Here is a 19321-nt window from a genome sequence, read left to right on the forward strand (position 1 = left end):
TCCAGAGGCACACAGAACGCCATCACCAATCAACCACACCAGACCCAAACCCAGACCCTCTCCACAGATAAATTACAGACACCATCCAGTAGCCAAACCATGATGGCACCTCCGGATGCTGCACCCCCCTGCAATCCCTACACAGATCTGGCTGGCACAGGCCACAAAACCACAGCTCGCCCCTATACACGAAGCCAAGCCAGAGCACAACTACAGCCATCTTCTCAGAAAAAACTCTTCACAAAGTTCAAGAGGTCAAGACACAAAGGCTTTAGCAACTAATCCACACCTAATGACCCACCTAAGTGGTACTCAGGATATCACTCAAGAAATCACTCAAGATATCCCTCAAGCAACTAAGGAACAAAAGAAGAAAAGGCACACTAGCCTGGGAACTTCCTCTCGGCCCAGAACATTGGAGGCTATACACCACACCCCTCAACAGTATTTATAGGAACTCAAACACTGAGATCCTGCTCTGTTCCAGTAACAAGAAGCCGAAAGCACCAGCCTGAAGATGACGAGTGAGACCTCGTCGAAACGTCGCCTAGACACCCCAACTTTTACACGGGAAGACACCCGAGGACACCAAAACCTGCATACCTATACCCGTGAAAATCTACGAAAGCAAATATATATATATACACACACACACACACACACACACACACACACACACACACTCTGTTTAAGAATTGGGGCCCGAGTTTGTTTGTTTTCCTCCTCCCTCCCTGTGCCTTTTTCCTTGTGTGTCGTGGTTTTCTTTCTTTCTTTCTTTCTTTCTTTCTTTCTTTCTTTCTTTCTTTCTTTCTTTTCTTTCTTATAAGCCTGCTTGTCTTGTTTTAATTGAATGTATGTAAGCCACTCTGAGAGCCCTTTTGTCTGAAAAGGGAGATAAAACACTCTAAATAAATTAGGTACCGCTAAGTTAGTGATGTATGGAAGTGAGAGCTGGACCATAAAGAAGGCTGATCGCCGAAGAATGGATGCTTTTGAATTCTGGTGCTGGAGGAGACTCTTGAGAGTCCCATGGACTGCAAGAAGATCCAACCTCTCCATTCTGAAGGAAATCAGCCCTGAGTGCTCACTGGAAGGACAAATCCTGAAGCTGAGGCTCCAAGACTTTGGCCACCGCATGAGAAGAGGAGACTCCCTGGAAAAGACCCTGATGTTGGGAAAGATGGAGGGCACAAGGAGAAGGGGACGACAGAGGACGAGATGGTGGGACAGTGTTCTCGAAGCTACCAGCATGAGTTTGACCAAACTGCAGGAGGCAGTGGAAGACAGGAGGGCCTGGCGTGCTCTGGTCCAGGGGGCCACGAAGAGTCGGACACAACTAAACAACAACAAATAGTGGGACGTGAGGGCAATGCCTGCCTATCTTCCTTCCAGTTGAGGTCAGACAGGCCCACTCTCCCTGTTGAACTTCCAACACCAAGTGAAGTCTCCTTTAATTCCAGCAGTTAAATTGAATCCCGATTTTATGGGTTCCACTTACTTTTATCTGCATTGCATTGTTTTTCCCAGCTTAAGAGACGAAGAGGTACGTAGTCAAAATGAGCATCGCCAGCTGCCCTGTGGAAAGGATCCCAGTGCCTTTTAAATAGGTTAGCAGCATATATTTTTGAAGTCTGTCCATTGAATGATATTGCTTGTAAGCCACACCCTGGTAAGGTTTGTATCTTGAGATGCAGGATCTAAATTGCAACACATCTATCATCCTGTCAAAAGGTAGGCGATTCATCCTCCCGCAAGTTTCTCAAGACCAGGCCTACTGCTCAGTCTTACCAGAAAAGGTTGACTTGTTCTCTGGTGCCAGTTTTTAGTTGTTTTTATCAGGTTTCAGATAGATATAGAAAAATTTAAAAACCCTCCTCCCAATCTGAGATGGGTATAAAGGATGAATCACAATACAGATTGTTTTGACAAAAGAAAAAGGGACAAAGTCCATTAATGGTAGAAGAGGGGGGAAACAACCAAAAACCCTTAATGTAGTCATTCGCCGATGCTTTTTCGGAATGTTTTATTTCCTTAAAGGTAAAGGGACCCCTGACCATTAGATCCAGTCGTGACCGACTCTGGGGTTGCGGCGCTCATCTCGCTTTATTGGCCGAGGGAGCCGGCGTACAGCTTCCGGGTCATGTGGCCAGCAGGACTAAGCCGCTTCTGGCAAACCAGAGCAGCGCACGGAAACGCCATTTACCTTCCCGCTGGAGCGGTACCTATTTATCTACTTGCACTTTGACGTGTTTTCGAACTCCTAGGTTGGCAGGAGCAGGGACCAAGCAACGGGAGCTCACCCCGTCATGGGGATTCGAACTGCCTACCTTCTGATTGGCAAGTCCTAGGCTCTGTGGTTTAACCCACAGCGCCACCTGCGTCCCCCTTTATTTCCTTGGGGGAATGCAATTCCACCCCACCTGAAAAACCCTATGACACCAATCCATAGCTCAGTTGGTAGAACATGAGACTTTTAGTCAAAACGGCCATGTTGTCTGGGAGTAATTCCCTTTTTCACGATTTCCCAAGCAAGAATAATGCAAACTTTTACCTTTCCATAAAAAGCTGTTTGCACTGAGGTCCAGCTCTGAGGGCCTTCTGGCGGTTCCCTTACTGCAAGAAGCGAAGTTAGAGGGAACCAGGCAGAGGGCCTTCTTGGTGGTGGCGCCCGCCCTGTGGAACATCAGATGTCAAAGAGATGAACAACTACCAGACTTTTAGAAGACATCTGAAGGGAAGTTTTTAATGTGTGACATTTTAGTGTATTTTTGGTCTTTGTTGGAAGCCGCCCAGAGTGGCTGGAGAAACCCAGCCAGATGGGCAGGGTACCAATCATAAGTTTTATTATTATTATTATTATTATTATTATTATTATTATTATTATTTCTGCATGGCTGAAATGCATCCTTGAACTCTGATGATGCTTCTTGCTGACAGGCAGACAGAGAGAGGGCTGTGTGTTTAGAAATTAGCCTACTGTAGAAAAAGGTAAAATTTGCATGCGTTGATCCACTCCCTTTTGCCCACCCCGGTAAGTGGACCTCAAGGGGTTGCCCAGAAGGGAATGCGGACCTCAGGCAGAATACATTCCCCACCATGGCCTAGGACCCTGCCTTCCCCAACCTGCAGTTGTTGTTTTTCTGGAGAGCTGCCATCGTCCACGCTCTGGTTTGAAGGAAGTTGTAGCTGAGCCAGGCAGGGCTGAGAGTAGGTTCCAGGCATGGGGGACCTTTGGCCCATCAGGTGTCGCTGAACTATAACTCCCACCAGCCCAACAAGCATGGGCAATAAGCCAGGGGTGATGGGTGCCATAGCATCTGGACGGCCAAAAGTTTCCGGCAGGCAGGCAGGCAGACCCCAACTTTTGCAAAATGAATCCAGATGCAGTAGCCTTTGTTCTGACCCAGCCAAAAGGTGACTCCTAACGTTCTCAAAAGCAGGTGTACACACAACAAGGAGTTCTCTCCAAGGGATGGGGGTCAAGCCCCTTTGAGCTGCAAAGTTTATCCACCGATAGCAGGCTGCAAAGATCTTTTTTAGAAGTAGACTCAAAGCAAGCCACCCTTGCTTTAATGCATGGGTAGGCAAACTAAAAGGACGTGGGTGGCGCTGTGGTCTAAACCACTGAGCCTCTTGGGCTTGCCAATCAGAAGGTTGGCGGTTCGAATCCCCGTGACGGGGTGAGTTCCCGTTGCTCGGGCCCTGTGCCTGCCAACCTAGCAGTTCGAAAGCACAGCTGTGCAAGTAGATGAATAGGTACCACTCCAGCGGGAAGGTAAACGGCGTTTCCATGTGTTGCTCTGGTTTGCCAGAAGCAGCTTTGTCATGCTGGCCACATGTCTGCGGACAAACACTGGCTCCCTCAGCCACTAAAGTGAGATAAGCACCGCAACCCCCGAGTCCTCCGCGACTGAACGGTCAGGGGTCCCTTTACCTAGACAAACTAAGGTCCGGGGGGCCAGATCCAGCCCAATCACCTTCTAAATCCAGCCTGCAGACGGTCCAGGAATCAGCTTGTTTTTACATGAGTAGAATGTGCCCTTTTATTTAAAATGCATCTCTGGGTTATTTGTGGGGCATAAGAATTTGTTCATTTCTTTTCTTCCAAAATATAGTCCGGCCCCCCACAAGGTCTGAGGGACAGGGGACTGGACCCCTGCTGAAAAAGTTTGCTGACCCCTGCTTAATGCATACGAAACACCTCCTCTTTTTTTTTAAACACTCAACTCAGTATTTATTTCTACATTCACACAATGCTAGATTACATGATACGAGTCGATCCTCTACATTCCGCCACGGTGCGGTGCGGCCAACCGACAGGGTTAAATGCAGACATGGGGTAATCTCTGTTCTCTAGGGGGCTAGGCTGAGTTTGACGGGAGAAGTTCACTCGCTGCCTGAGAGGTGGATGGGCAGTCGGCGAGACATAATTCTTTCGGAGGCGAGAAGAGGGAAGAAACCAGAATACATCTTTCCTCCTCAACTTTGTCAAACCCAATACGCCTTTACACTGTTATTAATAATCTGAAAACAACCCTTGATGGGCGTACTGGCTTGAACGGGGATAAAAACTGAACTTCCTAGCGCTGGACGGAGCTAATAGCGATATATATATATATATACATGACATATATAATTATACATATATAATTACTAAAAAGGCACTTTCTTTCCAAAAAGGGACCAGCCTTACAGATCAATTGCAAGGACTGCAAAAGTTCCTTCTTGCGGCCTTTGGGTGGGGCGAAAGCGTCCTTTTGGCCTTCAAACGTCCTCGCGTCCCGTCCCGATCAAACCCTTTTCAGAAAATCCTCCTTTTTTTCTTTTTTGCGGCTTCAAGCAGGCCGTGCTGCTGGGCAGATGGGGCTACCCAGACAGTCCCACCGCACGCGACAAGGGAGTTGGTTGCCTCTGGGGAGCGAGCAGCAAGGGCGAAGCAGCTGGCGATGGACTAAGGGCCCGGCGAGTTTGCAGAGGGTTCCTTTTTCGGGGAGCGGGGGAGAGGGGTTTGAGTTCATGTTTCCAGCACTCGGATGAGAGGCAAAGGTTTGGGGCCCGGAGACTTGGTGAGCCGTTTGCTGCAGGAGAGAGAGAGAAGACAGAGGGGAGGGAGAGAGATATTAGAGAATAAGCCGACATTAGGAAACGTGGAGGTAAAGGATAACCTCTCGCCTACATGGGCCTACTTGGCGGTTATTGCCTGCATACCTGCACTTGGGGAATGTTGAGATCCCAGTCCCCATGGTTCTGAATCAAGGGTTCAAAGAGGAACAAAGGAAGCTGCCTTGCCAATCTAGCTCACCATCGTCAACACTGACTGGCAGCGCCTCTCCGGGGTTTCAGGCAAGAGTCTGTACCCTGGCCCTAATGGGAGATACCGGGGACATTCTGCTTGCCCACCCAGTGAGCCACGCCAGATGGACGGCATACAAATAATAAATTTATTATTAATTATTATTATTATTATTACTATTATTATTATTATTATTATCAGGTATGGTTCCAGTCTCCGCTTCTCATTTTGTATTGCATTATGTTGTGCAATGTAACGGGACGCGGGTGGCGCTGTGGGTAAAAGCCTCAGCGCCTAGGGCTTGCTGATCGAAAGGTCGGCGGTTCGAATCCCCGCGGCGGGGTGAGCTCCCGTCTTTCGGTCCCAGCGCCTGCCAACCTAGCAGTTCGAAAGCACCCCCGGGTGCAAGTAGATAAATAGGGACCGCTTACTGGCGGGAAGGTAAACGGCGTTTCCGTGTGCTGCGCTGGCTCACCAGATGCAGCTTTGTCATGCTGGCCACGTGACCCGGAAGTGTCTCCGGACAGCGCTGGCCCCCGGCCTCTTGAGTGAGATGGGCGCACAACCCTAGAGTCTGTCAAGACTGGCCCGTACGGGCAGGGGTACCTTTACCTTTTTATGTTGTGCATTGTGGTTTGCTGTTGTTTTATTGACTGGAGTTGGGAAATTACTTATTGTAATTTTTAAGAGTGGATTTTTGTTAATCTTGAGATGCTGATATTCATTATTATTCTAATGAATGTTGAATGTTATTTTATTTGCATATTGTATATTGTATTATGCATATTGTCTTATTTACATGATGTTAGCCGCTCTGAGCCCGGCTTTGGCCAGGGAGGGCAGGATACAAATCAATTATTATTATTATTATTATTATTATTATTATTATTATTATTATTATTATTCCACCCCAGGTCAGCTGCCACTGCCCCTAAAGGGCAGGTGGCAACCCCTCCACCCTGCCGCTCACCTGCTGACGTACTCTGATTTGGAGCGGGGCCTTGCATTGTGGACCCCGGCGCTCTGGGCCTGCTTTTCAATGAGGTGCTCCATGCGGTCGTGCATCTCAAGGTTCTGCAGGGAGAAAACACGAGTGAAAGGGATGATTTCACTGATTTCCAGGGGGCTGGTCTAAACGAACTGGGGGTGGGGGGCTTCCAGCTCTACAACCATATTAAAAAAGGGGGCATGTTAATTAAACCGGCAACATTTCGCTCAGGGGAAAGGGAGGCAGACAGAACTGGCCTGAACCACTGGAAGAACAACATTTCAATAACGGGAGCAAAGCATCATGGTTGGGACGTGCCAAGAGAAAAACTACGCATTTGGCAGAAACTGGCAAAATCTGCATTAAATGTCTCTTTGATGGCGCTGTTTCCTCTGCTTTGATGCTCATTTTGGCGGGGAGGGACAGCAGTCCCACCTGCAAGTCAGTTTCGTGCCTGTGTGTGTCCTTTCAAGACACCTGGAGTCAGGTTGCAAGAGTCCGCTCTGGACCCGGCCGGCATTCCCGTAGCACCACAAACGCCCCACCAGGGGGCAGCCGAGCCAAGGGCTCTTCTGGGGCAAGGAATGCGCTTGGTCTTTCACCACCAACTTGCAAAATCGAAATGCAAACACCCCACCCCACCCCGAAATTGGATTACGCATTTTCTCCAGATTTCACAATGGGAAAGCATGTGCAAAAATAGGTGTCTTTAAGGCTGTGTACGCAGCCTTAAAGCACATGCAAAAACCAGTTGTTGTTTTTAAGGCTGTGTACGCCATGCCTGGTTTTTGCAGGTGAATGCGCTGAGAATTATTAGTGGTGCATTTTACGTTTTTAAAAGAGCATTTTGTACGTAAGGAGCGCATCCAAAATGTGGGCTTCAGGACTGGTGCCCTACTCAGCGTAGACCTCCGCCGAAATTAGCAGACCTAAGCTAGGCATGTTGATTTCAATGAGTCCGAGTAGGACTAACGTTGGATAAAACTGTAATAATCTGCAGCCATATGCACAAACACCGTAGGGAGAAATATGATCACAAGGTGAGCTGACAGGGGACTGCGCTGGATGGCTCTAAAAGGGGACTATATGGGTTTGCAGCCAACGTTAGCCCCACTCAATGCATAGAAAAACAACTCATGAGAAAACCTCGGCCTTTTAATGTCAATATCTTGCAGGCAACGGGATGAGGAACTTTAATAAAAATGGTTACCTACCTCTGCCTCCAGGTAGGCCACACGTTCTTTGAGTTCCTGGATGATTGTGTCTTTGGACTGAATCACGGTCTTGGAGTTTTGAAGCTGTGGAGAAGGCGGATTGTTAGAAATGAACAGCCCTGGAGTCTCCAGAAAAGGAGAAGCTAGCTGGAAACATGCCCCAAAATGGCCCAGGTAAGTTGCACCAGGGATGCGGGTGGTGCTGTGGGTTGAACCACAGAGCCTAGGACTTGCCGATCAGAAGGTCGGCGGTTTGAATCCCCGCGATGGGGTGAGCTCCCGTTGCTCGGTCCCTGCTCCTGCCAACCTTGCAGTTCGAAAGCACGTCAAAGTGCAAGTAGATAAATAGGTACCGCTCCAGCAGGAAGGTAAACGGCTTTTCCGTGCGCTGCTCTGGTTCGCCAGAAGCGGCTTAGTCATGCTGGCCACATGACCTGGAAGCTGTACGCCGGCTCCCTCGGCCAATAAAGCAAGATGAGCGCCGCAACCCCAGAGTCGGCCACGACTGGACCTAATGGTCAGGGGTCCCTTTAGCTTTTAAGTTGCACCAGGGGTTTAAAACTAGCACCCCCACCCCCAGAGAAAGTGGGACCTGTAATCTTGGGGAAGGTGGGAGAGAGACAGACAGATCTCAAAGCAAAGATGCAACATCAAACTTCAACTCCCATGATGTGGGGCCACAGCTGTCAAAGGAGGGGTGAGGAATTGGCAGAAAGCTCCCGGTGTTGCTGGACTTCAACTCCCAGCAGCCCACAGGGTCAAGGGGCAGGAATGCAGCTGTAACCCACTACCACCGATGACACAGAAATGTCTGAACTCTCTCTCTCTCTCTCTGTAGTTAATGCATGCTGCCTGATTAATCGGGCTCCTACAGCAGCTTATAAATCATTTTTGAAACGTAACAGCCCCTCCCCATAGGCTTACAGTCTAAAAAAGTCACAACACACAAGGAAAACCGATTGGGAGGGAAGAGGAAAGAAGGAAACTCAAGCCCGTAAGTTGCAAAGTTGTTCTAACGACCAGCTGGGAGGCTCCAAAAGCTGCTGGTCTCTCAGCTGCGTGGAGTTTGTTTAGGTAGGTTTTTCTAACACAATTTTAAGTTTGGATCCCTAATCCTCTGGCGATGTGCAGAACTTTCAGAGAGAGAGAGAGAGAGAGAGAGAGAGAGAGAGAGAGAGAGAATCGTCACTGCATCAGCCCCAGACACCTCCATGAATAGGGCTTAGTTACAGGAGTCCTTTTGTGGTGTGAGTCACTCAAAAGCTGGGAGGTCAGTTTTAAATCAAACAGAAGCCAAATTAATTGGCACAGGGCTTAAGATTTAACTCTTTCCCAAGTCAGGGAGATACACACACGGCTGGTTTTAAAGGCGGAGAGACTCTCTCTTTTTTATTTGTTAATCTTACCATCTGGTTTCTGTTATGTTTGGCTGTTAGCTCACTTTCACCGTCTAGACTTACACATGTACGAAGAGAAGCCTATCTAGACACGCAGAGCACTGACGTGTGTTTTAATATGGCTTTTTATAGCTCTTCATTAGCTATTTTTTTGAAGGTTTTAAAGAATTGTTTGACAGGTTTTTGAAAAACAGATAATTCCCTTGCTTTATTCTCTCCGTAATCTGCTTTGCGGTCCAATGAGCTTTTTGACATTCAAGTGACATATAAACTCCCCAGAGTAAAATAGGTAAGAGCAGATATGCAAAAATGTTCTTTTGGGGTTACTCCCAGTGGCAGCCGGGTGCCGATTGGGACTGGTGGGGAAGAAGGCAGAGAAAGAATCCCAATGGGAGGTCGAGCCAGAGCCAAAGGGGTGGAGCCTGTGTCGATGGGGTGGAGCCAGTGTCAACAGGAGGCGGAGCCAACTTCCTCTACTCCACCCCCCTTCTTCCTCCTACCTGCCAAGTTCTACAAGGGGCAATGTTGAGACCAAGGGTGTCAGGAGTGCTTGCAGGAGCCGGGCCCTGTGGCCAATAGGTCTTTGCAGGACTGGGGCCTTCCTAAGTTTGTTCTGGAGAGGCAAGGCGCGGCCACACAGGTGAGGCTGCTTGGTAACTCACAGCACCTGGTGGCAAGAGCCGGGAAGGGATATAAGGTCAGCATTTTCCCTTCGGCTCTTTGCCATAGCAACACATTCCCTGCCTTGCTGCGTTTGACTCCTTGACTCCCTGCTTCTTGACCCTTCGGACCCTTGGGCTTCTTGACTCCTGGCTCTCTGAAACCTCAGACTCTTGGCTTCCTGACTCCTGGCTTCTGGACTCCTGTTCCTGCTCCCACCCCGCCATCTTGCCCCCGGTCCTGACGTCCCCAGCCGGGACTTCGATCACCCATGAACCGGACCGTGACAAAGGGTGAGGAGGAAGCGAACAGGCAGGGCCACCCCTCGTACTGGTTGTTAAGTAGGAAGCCAGGCAGGGAGGGAGTTGGCTGAGAGCAGAGCAGGAACAAGGACGCTGGACTCATCCTGCTCTTTGCATTATGCTCGGGTCTAGCACAACATTACCTCTGGAGACAGGAGGATGCCGGCAAGCGGAGGGGTAAGAGTGGAGGAAAGAGAAAGAAGCAGATTGCGTAACCCCAAACTCAGGAAGGGGAGAAGACCCCCAAAACGCTCCATCCCAGCCGCAGCGCACAGCTCATCCCCAGCACCCACCTGCTCAATCATCTGCCGGACCTTCCTCTGCTGGCTCTTGAGCATGTCGTCCAAGTGGTGGATCTTCTCCCGCAAAGTGGCAACTTCCTTCTCCAGTTTGGCCGACCTGAGAGCAGGAGGATGAAGAAGAAGGAGAAGAGGAGAAAGAGGCCACAGGTTATGCAAAAGCTAGTTCTGTAAGATCCCGCTTTTCGTTCCAGCTTGAAAAGCCGGCTGCACAGGCAACTCCCCATTTATGCACTCTCGGGCATCACTGCGAACTCAGACGCAGCATAAAAAGGGCCCCGAAAGAACACGAAAACGGCCCCATGACAACACCTTGGAGGTCCCAAGTAGCAAGGTGGTTAGATTGGTCTCAACTAGGGCCAGGGCCTTTTCAGCACTGGCCCCGACTTGGTGGAACACTCTGTCACAAGAGACCAGGGCCCTGCGGGACTTGACATCTTTCTGCAGGGCCTGCAAGACAGAGTTGTTCCGCCTGGCCTTTGGTTTGGACTCAGTCTGACCCTTATGTCTTCCCTCCTCTTATGATCTTGATTTATAGGCTACTTTTAAAATAAGGTTGCATTTTAAATTGCATTTTAACCTGCATTTTAAATTGTTTTGTTGTTGTTTTCCCCTTATGTTTTTATTCTAATTTTACTGGTGTTAGCCACCCTGAGCTCAGCTCTGGCTGGGGAGGGTGGGGTATAAATAAAATTTATTATTATTAAAAATGACTCAAAAATAGCATCTAGCAATCCCAGCACTGAACTTTGAGACCTGTGGAGCGTTGGGAGTTTGAGCAAGGAGTGATCACAGTGGAGTTTGGTGAATTTTTTTGTTTTTTGAAAGGGTTTTCCAGAAGTTTGGAGGGTGTTTAGTGGTTTTTCCAATGGTGTTCCAATATACACGATTTCACATAAACGTGTTGTGCCTCGGAATGTAACCCGTATGCAAATGGGGATCTGTTTATTATCTCTCCTCCCATCCCACGCCCTGTTCTGTGCTATCTGTCAGAAAACCCTATTGGACGCAAGTCAGACACAAGTCCCCAGCCCCACTGATCCTCCACGCCTGGGGCTCAAGCCTCTCACCTTTCCTGCTCGGCAACTTTGTCCTTCTCGACGCTGCGCAGCTGCTCCAGCTCAGACTCGTCGTCTCTCATCTTCTGAAGCAGAGTTTTGTGCTCCTGCAACGGGGAGAGAAGGGAAAGAAGGGATAAGGTGGCTGCCGCGAGGCTCTCAGATCCGACAGCAGGCCTTGCAATAAACCTGAAAAACTACGCCTAGGGAGGGGAAGAACAGAGAACGCCGTGGGGCTGGGCAGTATTCGCTCTACGTGGGGCTGCCCTTGAGACTGACCCAGAAACTCCAGTGGGTGCAGAATGCTGCAGCGAGACTCCTTACGAGGTCTTCGCTGCGAGATCACATTCACCCGGTGCTATACCAGCTGCACTGGCTCCCGGTGGAGTACAGGATCAGGTTCAAGGTGCTGGTTTAAACCTTTAAAGCCCTATACGGCCTAGGACCCGCATACACACGGGACCGCCTCTCCTGGTATGTCCCAAGGAGGATCTTACGGTCTACAAACAAAAACATCTTGGAGGTCCCAGGCCACAGGGAGGTTAGGCTGGCCTCAACTAGAGCCAGGGCTTTTTCGGCTGTGGCCCCGATCTGGTGGAACGCTCTGTCACAAGAGACTAGGGCCCTGCGGGACCTGACATGTTTCCGCAGGGCCTGCAAGACAGAGCTGTTCCACCAGGACTTTGGCCAGGGCACAGCCTGACTCCCTCCTTTGGCAATCTGCACAGAACTCTACCCAATGGTTGCCATCAATTTGATTTGAAGTAATTTTTTAATGAAATGATTTTAAAATGTTGTCTTATTTTATTGTTGTTAGCCGCCCTGAGCCCGGCTTCGGCCGGGGAGGGCGGGATATAAATAAAAAAAAATTATTATTATTATTATTCCTGACCCACAGTACAGTGGTGCCCCACAAGACGAATGCCTCGCAAGACGAAAAACTCGCTAGACGAAAGGGTTTTCCGTTTTTTGAGTCGTTCCGCAAGACGAATTTCCCTATGGGCTTGCTTCGCAAGACGAAACGTCTTGCGAGTTTGTTTCCTTTTTCTTAAAGCCGCTAAGCCGTTAATAGCCGCTAAGCCGCTAATAGCCGCTAAGCCGCTAATAGCCGTGCTTCGCAAGACGAAGAGACTCGCGGAACGGATTTCGTCTTGCGAGGCACCACTGTATGCACATAATTTGTTCTCGCGAGAGGCAGCGACGCCTGCCAACATGAATGTCTTTAAAAGAGGACGGGGCGGATTCACACATGTAGAAAAGGCTACAGTTCCTCTTAGATTCCCATCCTGAGCAGGTGTGGGTACTTTAAGCCAGTGTTTCCCAGCCTTGGGTCTCCAGCTGTTTTTGGACTCCCATTCCCATCATCCCTGACCACTGGTCTTGCTAGCTAGGGATGATGGGAGTTGTAGTCCTAAAACAGCTGGAGGCCCAAGGTTGGGAAATTCTGCTTTACGATAGGGTAATCTTTATTGTCATTGTCCCATACAGAACAACGAAATTGGAAGGGGAAAAAATCTACACAAGACATTCAAAACCAACAAGCCTGCTATCCTAGCCTGGTTAGCCCCCTAAAAACTCAGATACCCCATTTTTAAAATACAATACACTCCCATAGAGACCCCTACACTGTGTTTAAAACAAAAATAGCATTTGGATAGAAACTGTTTCTCAGGCGGCTAGTCCTAGTCTTTTAAGCTGTAAACCAGCACGTTTTTGGTTGAATGGTATCGTTACATTTTTTATTTTATTTTTTTAAAGGCATTCTGGTCTACGGCTGCTCCTTTCGAGGGTCTAAAGCATTGTTTGGTCTCTGATAAGTTTGCTAGACTGGTTTAATGCCATCTTCCACTTGCAAGGGCCACTCCAAATAAAAGACAACTAAAGGAAAGAGGGTTCTGAATTAAACAAAAAGGTACAATTAGATGCTTCACCAAACCAAGCGAATTTGCACTCTCTCTCAATTTTGGCCCAGCGGCACAACGGCTTTCGCTGCGCCAATCTGCCCTGCGGACAACCGCCGGCGTCTTCCGTCAGGCGAGTACCTTCTCCATCCCCGTCAGGAGTCTCTGCAGCTCCTCCAGCTTCAAATCCTTCTCTTCCAAGTCCAGCTCCGCCCTTCGGAGAGCTGCTCCCGAATGTTCGGCTTCTCTCCGGTAATGGGAAATGGATGTCTGCAAGAAGAGGGGAGAGGGGGCACTTTTGCATGAATGTTGACCGTTTCCCACAAACACGGCTAGCGAAATTGCACTGTTCACCCCAAAAGCCTGGCAACCACCATCATACCATCATCAACCCTAAACGGCCTCGGTCCTGTATACCTGAAGGAGCGTCTCCACCCCCATCGTTCTGCCCGGACACTGAGGTCCAGCGCCGAGGGCCTTCTGGCGGTTCCCTCCCTGCGAGAAGCCAAGTTACAGGGAACCAGGCAGAGGGCCTTCTCGGTGGTGGCGCCCACCCTGTGGAACACCCTCCCACCAGATGTGAAGGAAATAAGTAGCTATCCTATCTTTAAAAGACATCTGAAGGCAGCCCTGTTCAGGGAAGTTTTTAATTTTTAACGCTGTACTGTTTTTAACACTTGATTGGGAGCCGCCCAGAGTGGCTGGGGAAACCCAGCCTGATGGGTGGGGTATTAATAAATTATTATTATTATTATTATTATTGTTGTTGTTGTTGTTGTTGTTGTTGTTGTTGTTGTTGTTGTTGTTGTTGTTGTTATTGTTAGTACTTTGTCATGGCCTCCACATGATGATGATGATGATGATGTAGAGGCCATGACAAAGGACCCCTTCCCTGGCCCACAGCTCCAGCATCTCATGCAACTGGCAGCGCAGCCTCAGAGAGGGTGGTCCTTGCAACCACGGACGAGGATGCAAAGCCACGGGCCTCCCAGGTGTTGGATGTTCGGCCACATCAATGGTTCTCAAAGTGGACAGTACCACTCCTGAGGGACCTAGCAGGGTTTGAGGAAGGGTGATGTGTGTCTCTGTTGTGTGGGATGCGGGGGAAACCATGAAGCCAGCCAATGCTCTGCATAAACGTAAAGGGGACCCCTGACCATTAGGTCCAGTCATGGCCGACTCTGGGGTTGCGGTGCTCATCTCGCTTTGTTGGCCGAGGGAGCCGGTGTACAGCTTCTGGGTCATGTGGCCAGCAGGACTAAGCCGCTTCTGGCAAACCAGAGCAGCGCATGGAAACGCCGTTTACCTTCCCGCCGGAGCGGTACTTATTTATCTGCTTGCACTTTGACGCTCTTTCGAACTGCTAGGTTGGCAGGATCAGGGACCGAGCAACGGGAGCTCACCCCGTCACGGGGATTCAAACCGCCGACCTTCTGATCGGAAAGCCCAAGGCTCAGTGGTTTAGACCACAGCACCACCCATGTCCCTAATAGCTCCATCCTTATTTCAGACAGTGTGATATATCAGTACAGTCGTACCTTGGAAGCTGAACGGAATCCGTTCCGGAAGGCCATTCGACTTCCAAAACGTTTGAAAATTCTGATTGGCTGCAGGAAGCCCCGTCAGCGGTTCAGGTTCCAAAAGAACGTTTGAAAACCAGAACACTCGCTTCCAGGTTTCAATTGTCTGGGAGCCGAAATGTCCGAGTTCCAGGGCGTCCGGGATCCAAGGCACGACTCTACAGTCATACCTCGGGTTAAAGTTGCTTCAGGTTGAGCGTTTTCGGGTTGCGCTCTGCGGCGACCCGGAAATAACAGAACACGTTACTTCCGGGTTTCGCCGCTCGCGCATGCGCTCAAAATGACGTCAGACACATGTGCAGAAGCGGCAAATTGCGACCCGCGCAGATGCGTGTCGCGTTCTCTTCAGAATGCGAATGGGGCTCAGGAACAGATCCCGTTCGCATCCAGAGGTACCACTGTATATCGCAATGTTTAGCTGGCGATATATTGCAACGCTGAAAGCCAGCCCTACATAGGTGTGCTGGAGGTGTAAAGGATGGTCACACTTTGGAAAGCCGCTATCCCTGGAACAAGTTCGTCAGTTTTGTTGCATCAGTCGAGCTAAACTGTCCGAACTGGATTTTGAAGAATGTGCAATTGATTGCGACCGCTTTGAATGTTACGATCTTCCTGAGCGGGTCGCTCAAACTGCAGTTTTGAATCATGATTTTTGTAGGGTAAGGTTGCGGGGCCTGGGGATGAGCTTATGGAACCAAGGGAGCGGTGACCCCCATAAAAGTTTGGGAACCCCTGGCCTGATCCAGCGGGCCTTTCTTGTGTTCTGACCTCATAGGCGGCTCTGTCCGACTGGTGGCGCTTCTCGGCCTCTTGAAGTTTCGTGAAGAGCTTCTTGGTGGTCTCCCGCATTATCGAGATGTCTTCTCCGGGGTACGTCGGCTCATCCTGGAGAGAGGTAAGGTTTTTAAGCAAGGGGGACCTTTTTCGGCCGGAGGGCCACCTTCCCATTTGGGGGCAACCTCCCGAGGGCCGCACACCAGCAGTGGGCGGAGCCAGAAACAAGACTGGGCGGAGCAATGGGAATGCTTTGTTTTTTATGATAGGCTAGTTTCCTACTTCTCTCTCTCTCTCAACAGATTGAGGTTGAATCCTGACAAGACAGAAGTACTGTTTTGGGGGGATAGGGGGCGGGCGGGTGTGGGGGACTCCCTGGTCCTGAATGGGGTAACTGAGCCCATGAAGGACCAGGTGTGCAGACTGGGAGTCATTCTGGACTCACAGCTGTCCATGGAGGCGCAGGTCAGTTCTGTGTCCAGGGCGGCTGTCTACCAGCTCCATCTGGTACGCAGGATGAGACCCTCCCTGCCCGCAGACTGTCTCACCAGAGTGGTGCATGCTCTGGTTATCTCTCCCTTGGACTACTGCAATGCGCTCTACATGGGGCTACCCTTGAAGGTGACCCAGAAACTACAACTAATCCAGAATGTGGCAGCTAGACTGGGGACTGGGAGCGGCCGCCAAGACCACACAACACCGATCTTGAAAGATCTGCATTTGCTCCCAGTACGTTTCCGAGCACAATTCAAAGGGTTGGTGCTGACCTTGAAAGCCCTAAATGGCCTCGGCTCAGTATACCTGAAGGAGAGTCTCCACCCCCATCGTTCTGCCCGGACACTGAGATCCAGCGCCGAGGGCCTTCTGGCGGTTCCCTCCCTGCGAGAAGCCAAGTTACAGGGAACCAGGCAGAGGGCCTTCTCGGTGGTGGCGCCTGCCCTGTGGAACGCCCTCCCAGCAGATGTGAAGGAAATAAGCAGCTATCCTATCTTTAAAAGACATCTGAAGGCAGCCCTGTTTAGGGAAGTTTTTAATATTTTATGCTGTATTGTTTTCAACACTCGATTGGGAGCCGCCCAGAGTGGCTGGGCAAAGACCAAACACAGAGGCCAGGAGGGACACACCCCGGCCTGAGATCTCCCCACCCCTGAACTGCCAAGGAAACGATGGACTCCCATCTCCCCATTTGGTGCTGACATCCAGGGTGGTGCAATGGTTAGAGTGCTGGACTGGGCTTCAAATCCATACTGGGGTGACCCTGGGCCGGCCAGTATCTCCGAGCCTAACCTACCTCACAGGGTTGTTGTGAGGGGGGGTGAAGAGAAAGGAAGAGGTGCACAGGCCACTTTGAGATCCTTGGAGAAACGGGGGGGTATAAATGCAATAATAAATAACGTGCAAACGAGTCACAAGCAAGCTGATTCACCTTGCTCAAGGCATTAATTAATTGCATTAACATCTCTCTCCCCCCCCCCCCCAAGGCAAGGGACAGGGCTTTCACTTCCTTGGCTTCTCCTTGCAAGGTCGGGGCCTCCAAAAATCACCCAGGGGCAGAGTGAGGATTCCCTACCCCACTGGCCTGAGGCTCTAACCATTGCACCACACTGCCTCCCCTCTCCCCTAACTTCAGCTCTAGGTCAGGGCGAGTGAACAAGCCGGCCCTTTTGTGACCAGCCCAGGTTCTCCCCAACCTCAGTTCCTTCCAGGCATGGAGGCCACCTGTGAACGCCAACCGTCCCCCCCCCACCGCCACGGCCACGGACTCTCGCGCACGGACCTGGCATAGTGACACGCTGCGAAATGAGGTAGTTCTGTGAGGACGGATCCCGTTCGGCTTGTCCAGCGTTTTCTGTGTTTGAAGACATACACGCAAATAAAGTAAAATAAACTGGGGAAAGGGAACCGAACATCACCTCTTTTCGTGACAGAACTCCACACAGAGGTGTTTCTCACACCCTTTTAATCATGCAGATAAAGAAACCATATTTATCGCCAGACTTTTAGTTTAGGACAGTTTTTAAAAGTATATTATTTATGCAATTTATCACAATTATTTTAATGCTATTTTGTTTTTCAAATTGCCCTGTGACCATTTTTGGTGAAGGGCAGTAGAGCAATCTCTTCATTATTTTATTAATAAACGGTTATAATAATTGACATCAGCGATGTACGGTTAATATGCAACTGAATAACAGCGGCTCTGTGTGTGTGTGTCTGCACTTGAACGATGGTTCCTGAGGTAAAGGAGCAAGAGTGCCTCCATTTTGGGGAGCCATCTGGAAACAAAATGGCGGACTCAACCTTTTGGAACTGCAGCGATTTGGACCCCTCTTAACGTTTTGGAACCAAATTTGGCAAGGCGGTCCTTGGGACTGAGAAGCAGGGTTTTCTCCAGGCCCGGATACTGTTGAATCAAGATGGCGGACCCAACATTTCAAAGCTACAGGGTCCATGGGTTCATGAAGATACCAACAAAAGGAAAGTTCAGTGATATTCACAATACCGTAATCAAAAAGCCGCTGTTTGCCCTGGATGGGGCCCTTTAGGCTAAGCAAATCAGTCTCTTAAGCTTAAGCCAAAAAAGACTGAATTCTCTATAAGACTGAATCTCAATATACAATATCAAGACTTGGAGATTAGACCACTGAAGAAGCCCGGAAAACTACCTTGGGAGTGGGCTACCTGCAAGCCCCAGTTAAAGGGTCCCATTGGGGGCGAACAGCCGCCTTTTGAATCCTTGGCCTGCTAGGGTGAAACAGGCGCAAAACGCCAGCACCCTGTCTCTACAACTCCACTAGCATCTCTCGGTATTATGAATATCACCGAACTTACCTTTTGTTGGTATCTTCGTGAACTTATCTAATAGACTGGGTGAAGCATTTGAAAAAAATCTATTGAAACCAGACATTATAAGTTCATTTTAGGCTGGGTAGTTTGGAAGTCTTTGTGGCTTTGTTTAATGCTTTGTATTTTTCTCAGGTGGTTGATAATGTATGTACAGTGGTACCTCAGGTTACATACGCTTCAGGTTATATACGCTTCAGGTTACAGACTCCGCTAACCCAGAAATAGTGCTTCAGGTTAAGAACTTTGCTTCAGGATGAGAACAGAAATCATGCGGCAGCAGCAGGAGGCCCCATTAGCTAAAGTGGTGCTTCAGGTTAAGAACAGTTTCAGGTTAAGTACGGACCTCCGGAACGAATTAAGTACTTAACCCGAGGTACCACTGTATAATTATTGTTCTGTGTATATCACCGTATTTTTCGCTCTATAAGACGCACCAGACCATAAGACGCACCTAATTTTTTGGAAGAGGAAAACAAGAAAAAACATATTCTGAATCCCAGAAGCCAGGACAGCCAGTGGGATCGCAGCGCAGCGATCCCGCTTGCTGTCCTGGCTTATGGGATAGCCATGCGCAGCCTCTCCCAGGCACGGGGAGCCATCACCCCCCCTGCCCGAGAGAGGCTGCATGCAGCTAAGCCTCCCCCAAGAGCAGCGCTCCCCTTAAAGAACAGGCGCATAGCTGTCAACCGTCCCTTATTTGGCGGGAAACTCCTTTATCCCAGGGCCGTGTCCCGCTGCTGTCCCTTATTGATGATGTCCCTTAAATGATGTCCCTTAAATTTCAAAGGAAGCAGCTCCTCTCCCTCCCTCCCTCCCTGCCGGCCAGGGAGGAGGGAGGCTCCAACTGTGTTGCTTGGCTGCGTTGCTCACCCAATAAGGAGTCTGAGAACGACTGGGGGGTGGAGCTTGCATGCCTTGTGCCGATCAAATCGGCCGCATTGCCCGGGGACTCGTCTTTGCTCAGCGCTTCCCAGCGGAGAGGTGACGGTGGTTTCCCTTGCTGCATCC

General features: G+C 49.8%; 1 protein-coding gene across 3 annotated transcripts in view; it reads right to left on the reverse strand.

The window, feature by feature from the left end:
* Nucleotides 1–4207: 4207 nt before the first annotated feature.
* Nucleotides 4208–19321, reverse strand: part of TUFT1 (tuftelin 1) — a 51996-nt gene continuing 36882 nt past the window's right edge. For 2 of the 3 annotated variants that reach the window (XM_028710096.2, XM_028710098.2), the window contains exons 5-12: nt 17244–17315; nt 15461–15577; nt 13254–13382; nt 11224–11318; nt 10148–10253; nt 7496–7579; nt 6264–6367; nt 4208–5078 (exon numbers count right to left, since the gene is read on the reverse strand). In XM_028710096.2, the coding sequence (XP_028565929.2) occupies nt 5015–5078; nt 6264–6367; nt 7496–7579; nt 10148–10253; nt 11224–11318; nt 13254–13382; nt 15461–15577; nt 17244–17315 (771 nt within the window). In that variant the 3' untranslated portion in view covers nt 4208–5014. The remainder of the gene's footprint in view (nt 5079–6263; nt 6368–7495; nt 7580–10147; nt 10254–11223; nt 11319–13253; nt 13383–15460; nt 15578–17243; nt 17316–19321) is intronic. The other variant, XM_028710097.2, reaches the window with a different exon arrangement.

This window comes from Podarcis muralis, chromosome 16 (assembly GCF_964188315.1).
Source record: "Podarcis muralis chromosome 16, rPodMur119.hap1.1, whole genome shotgun sequence".
NCBI lineage: Eukaryota > Metazoa > Chordata > Lepidosauria > Squamata > Lacertidae > Podarcis > Podarcis muralis.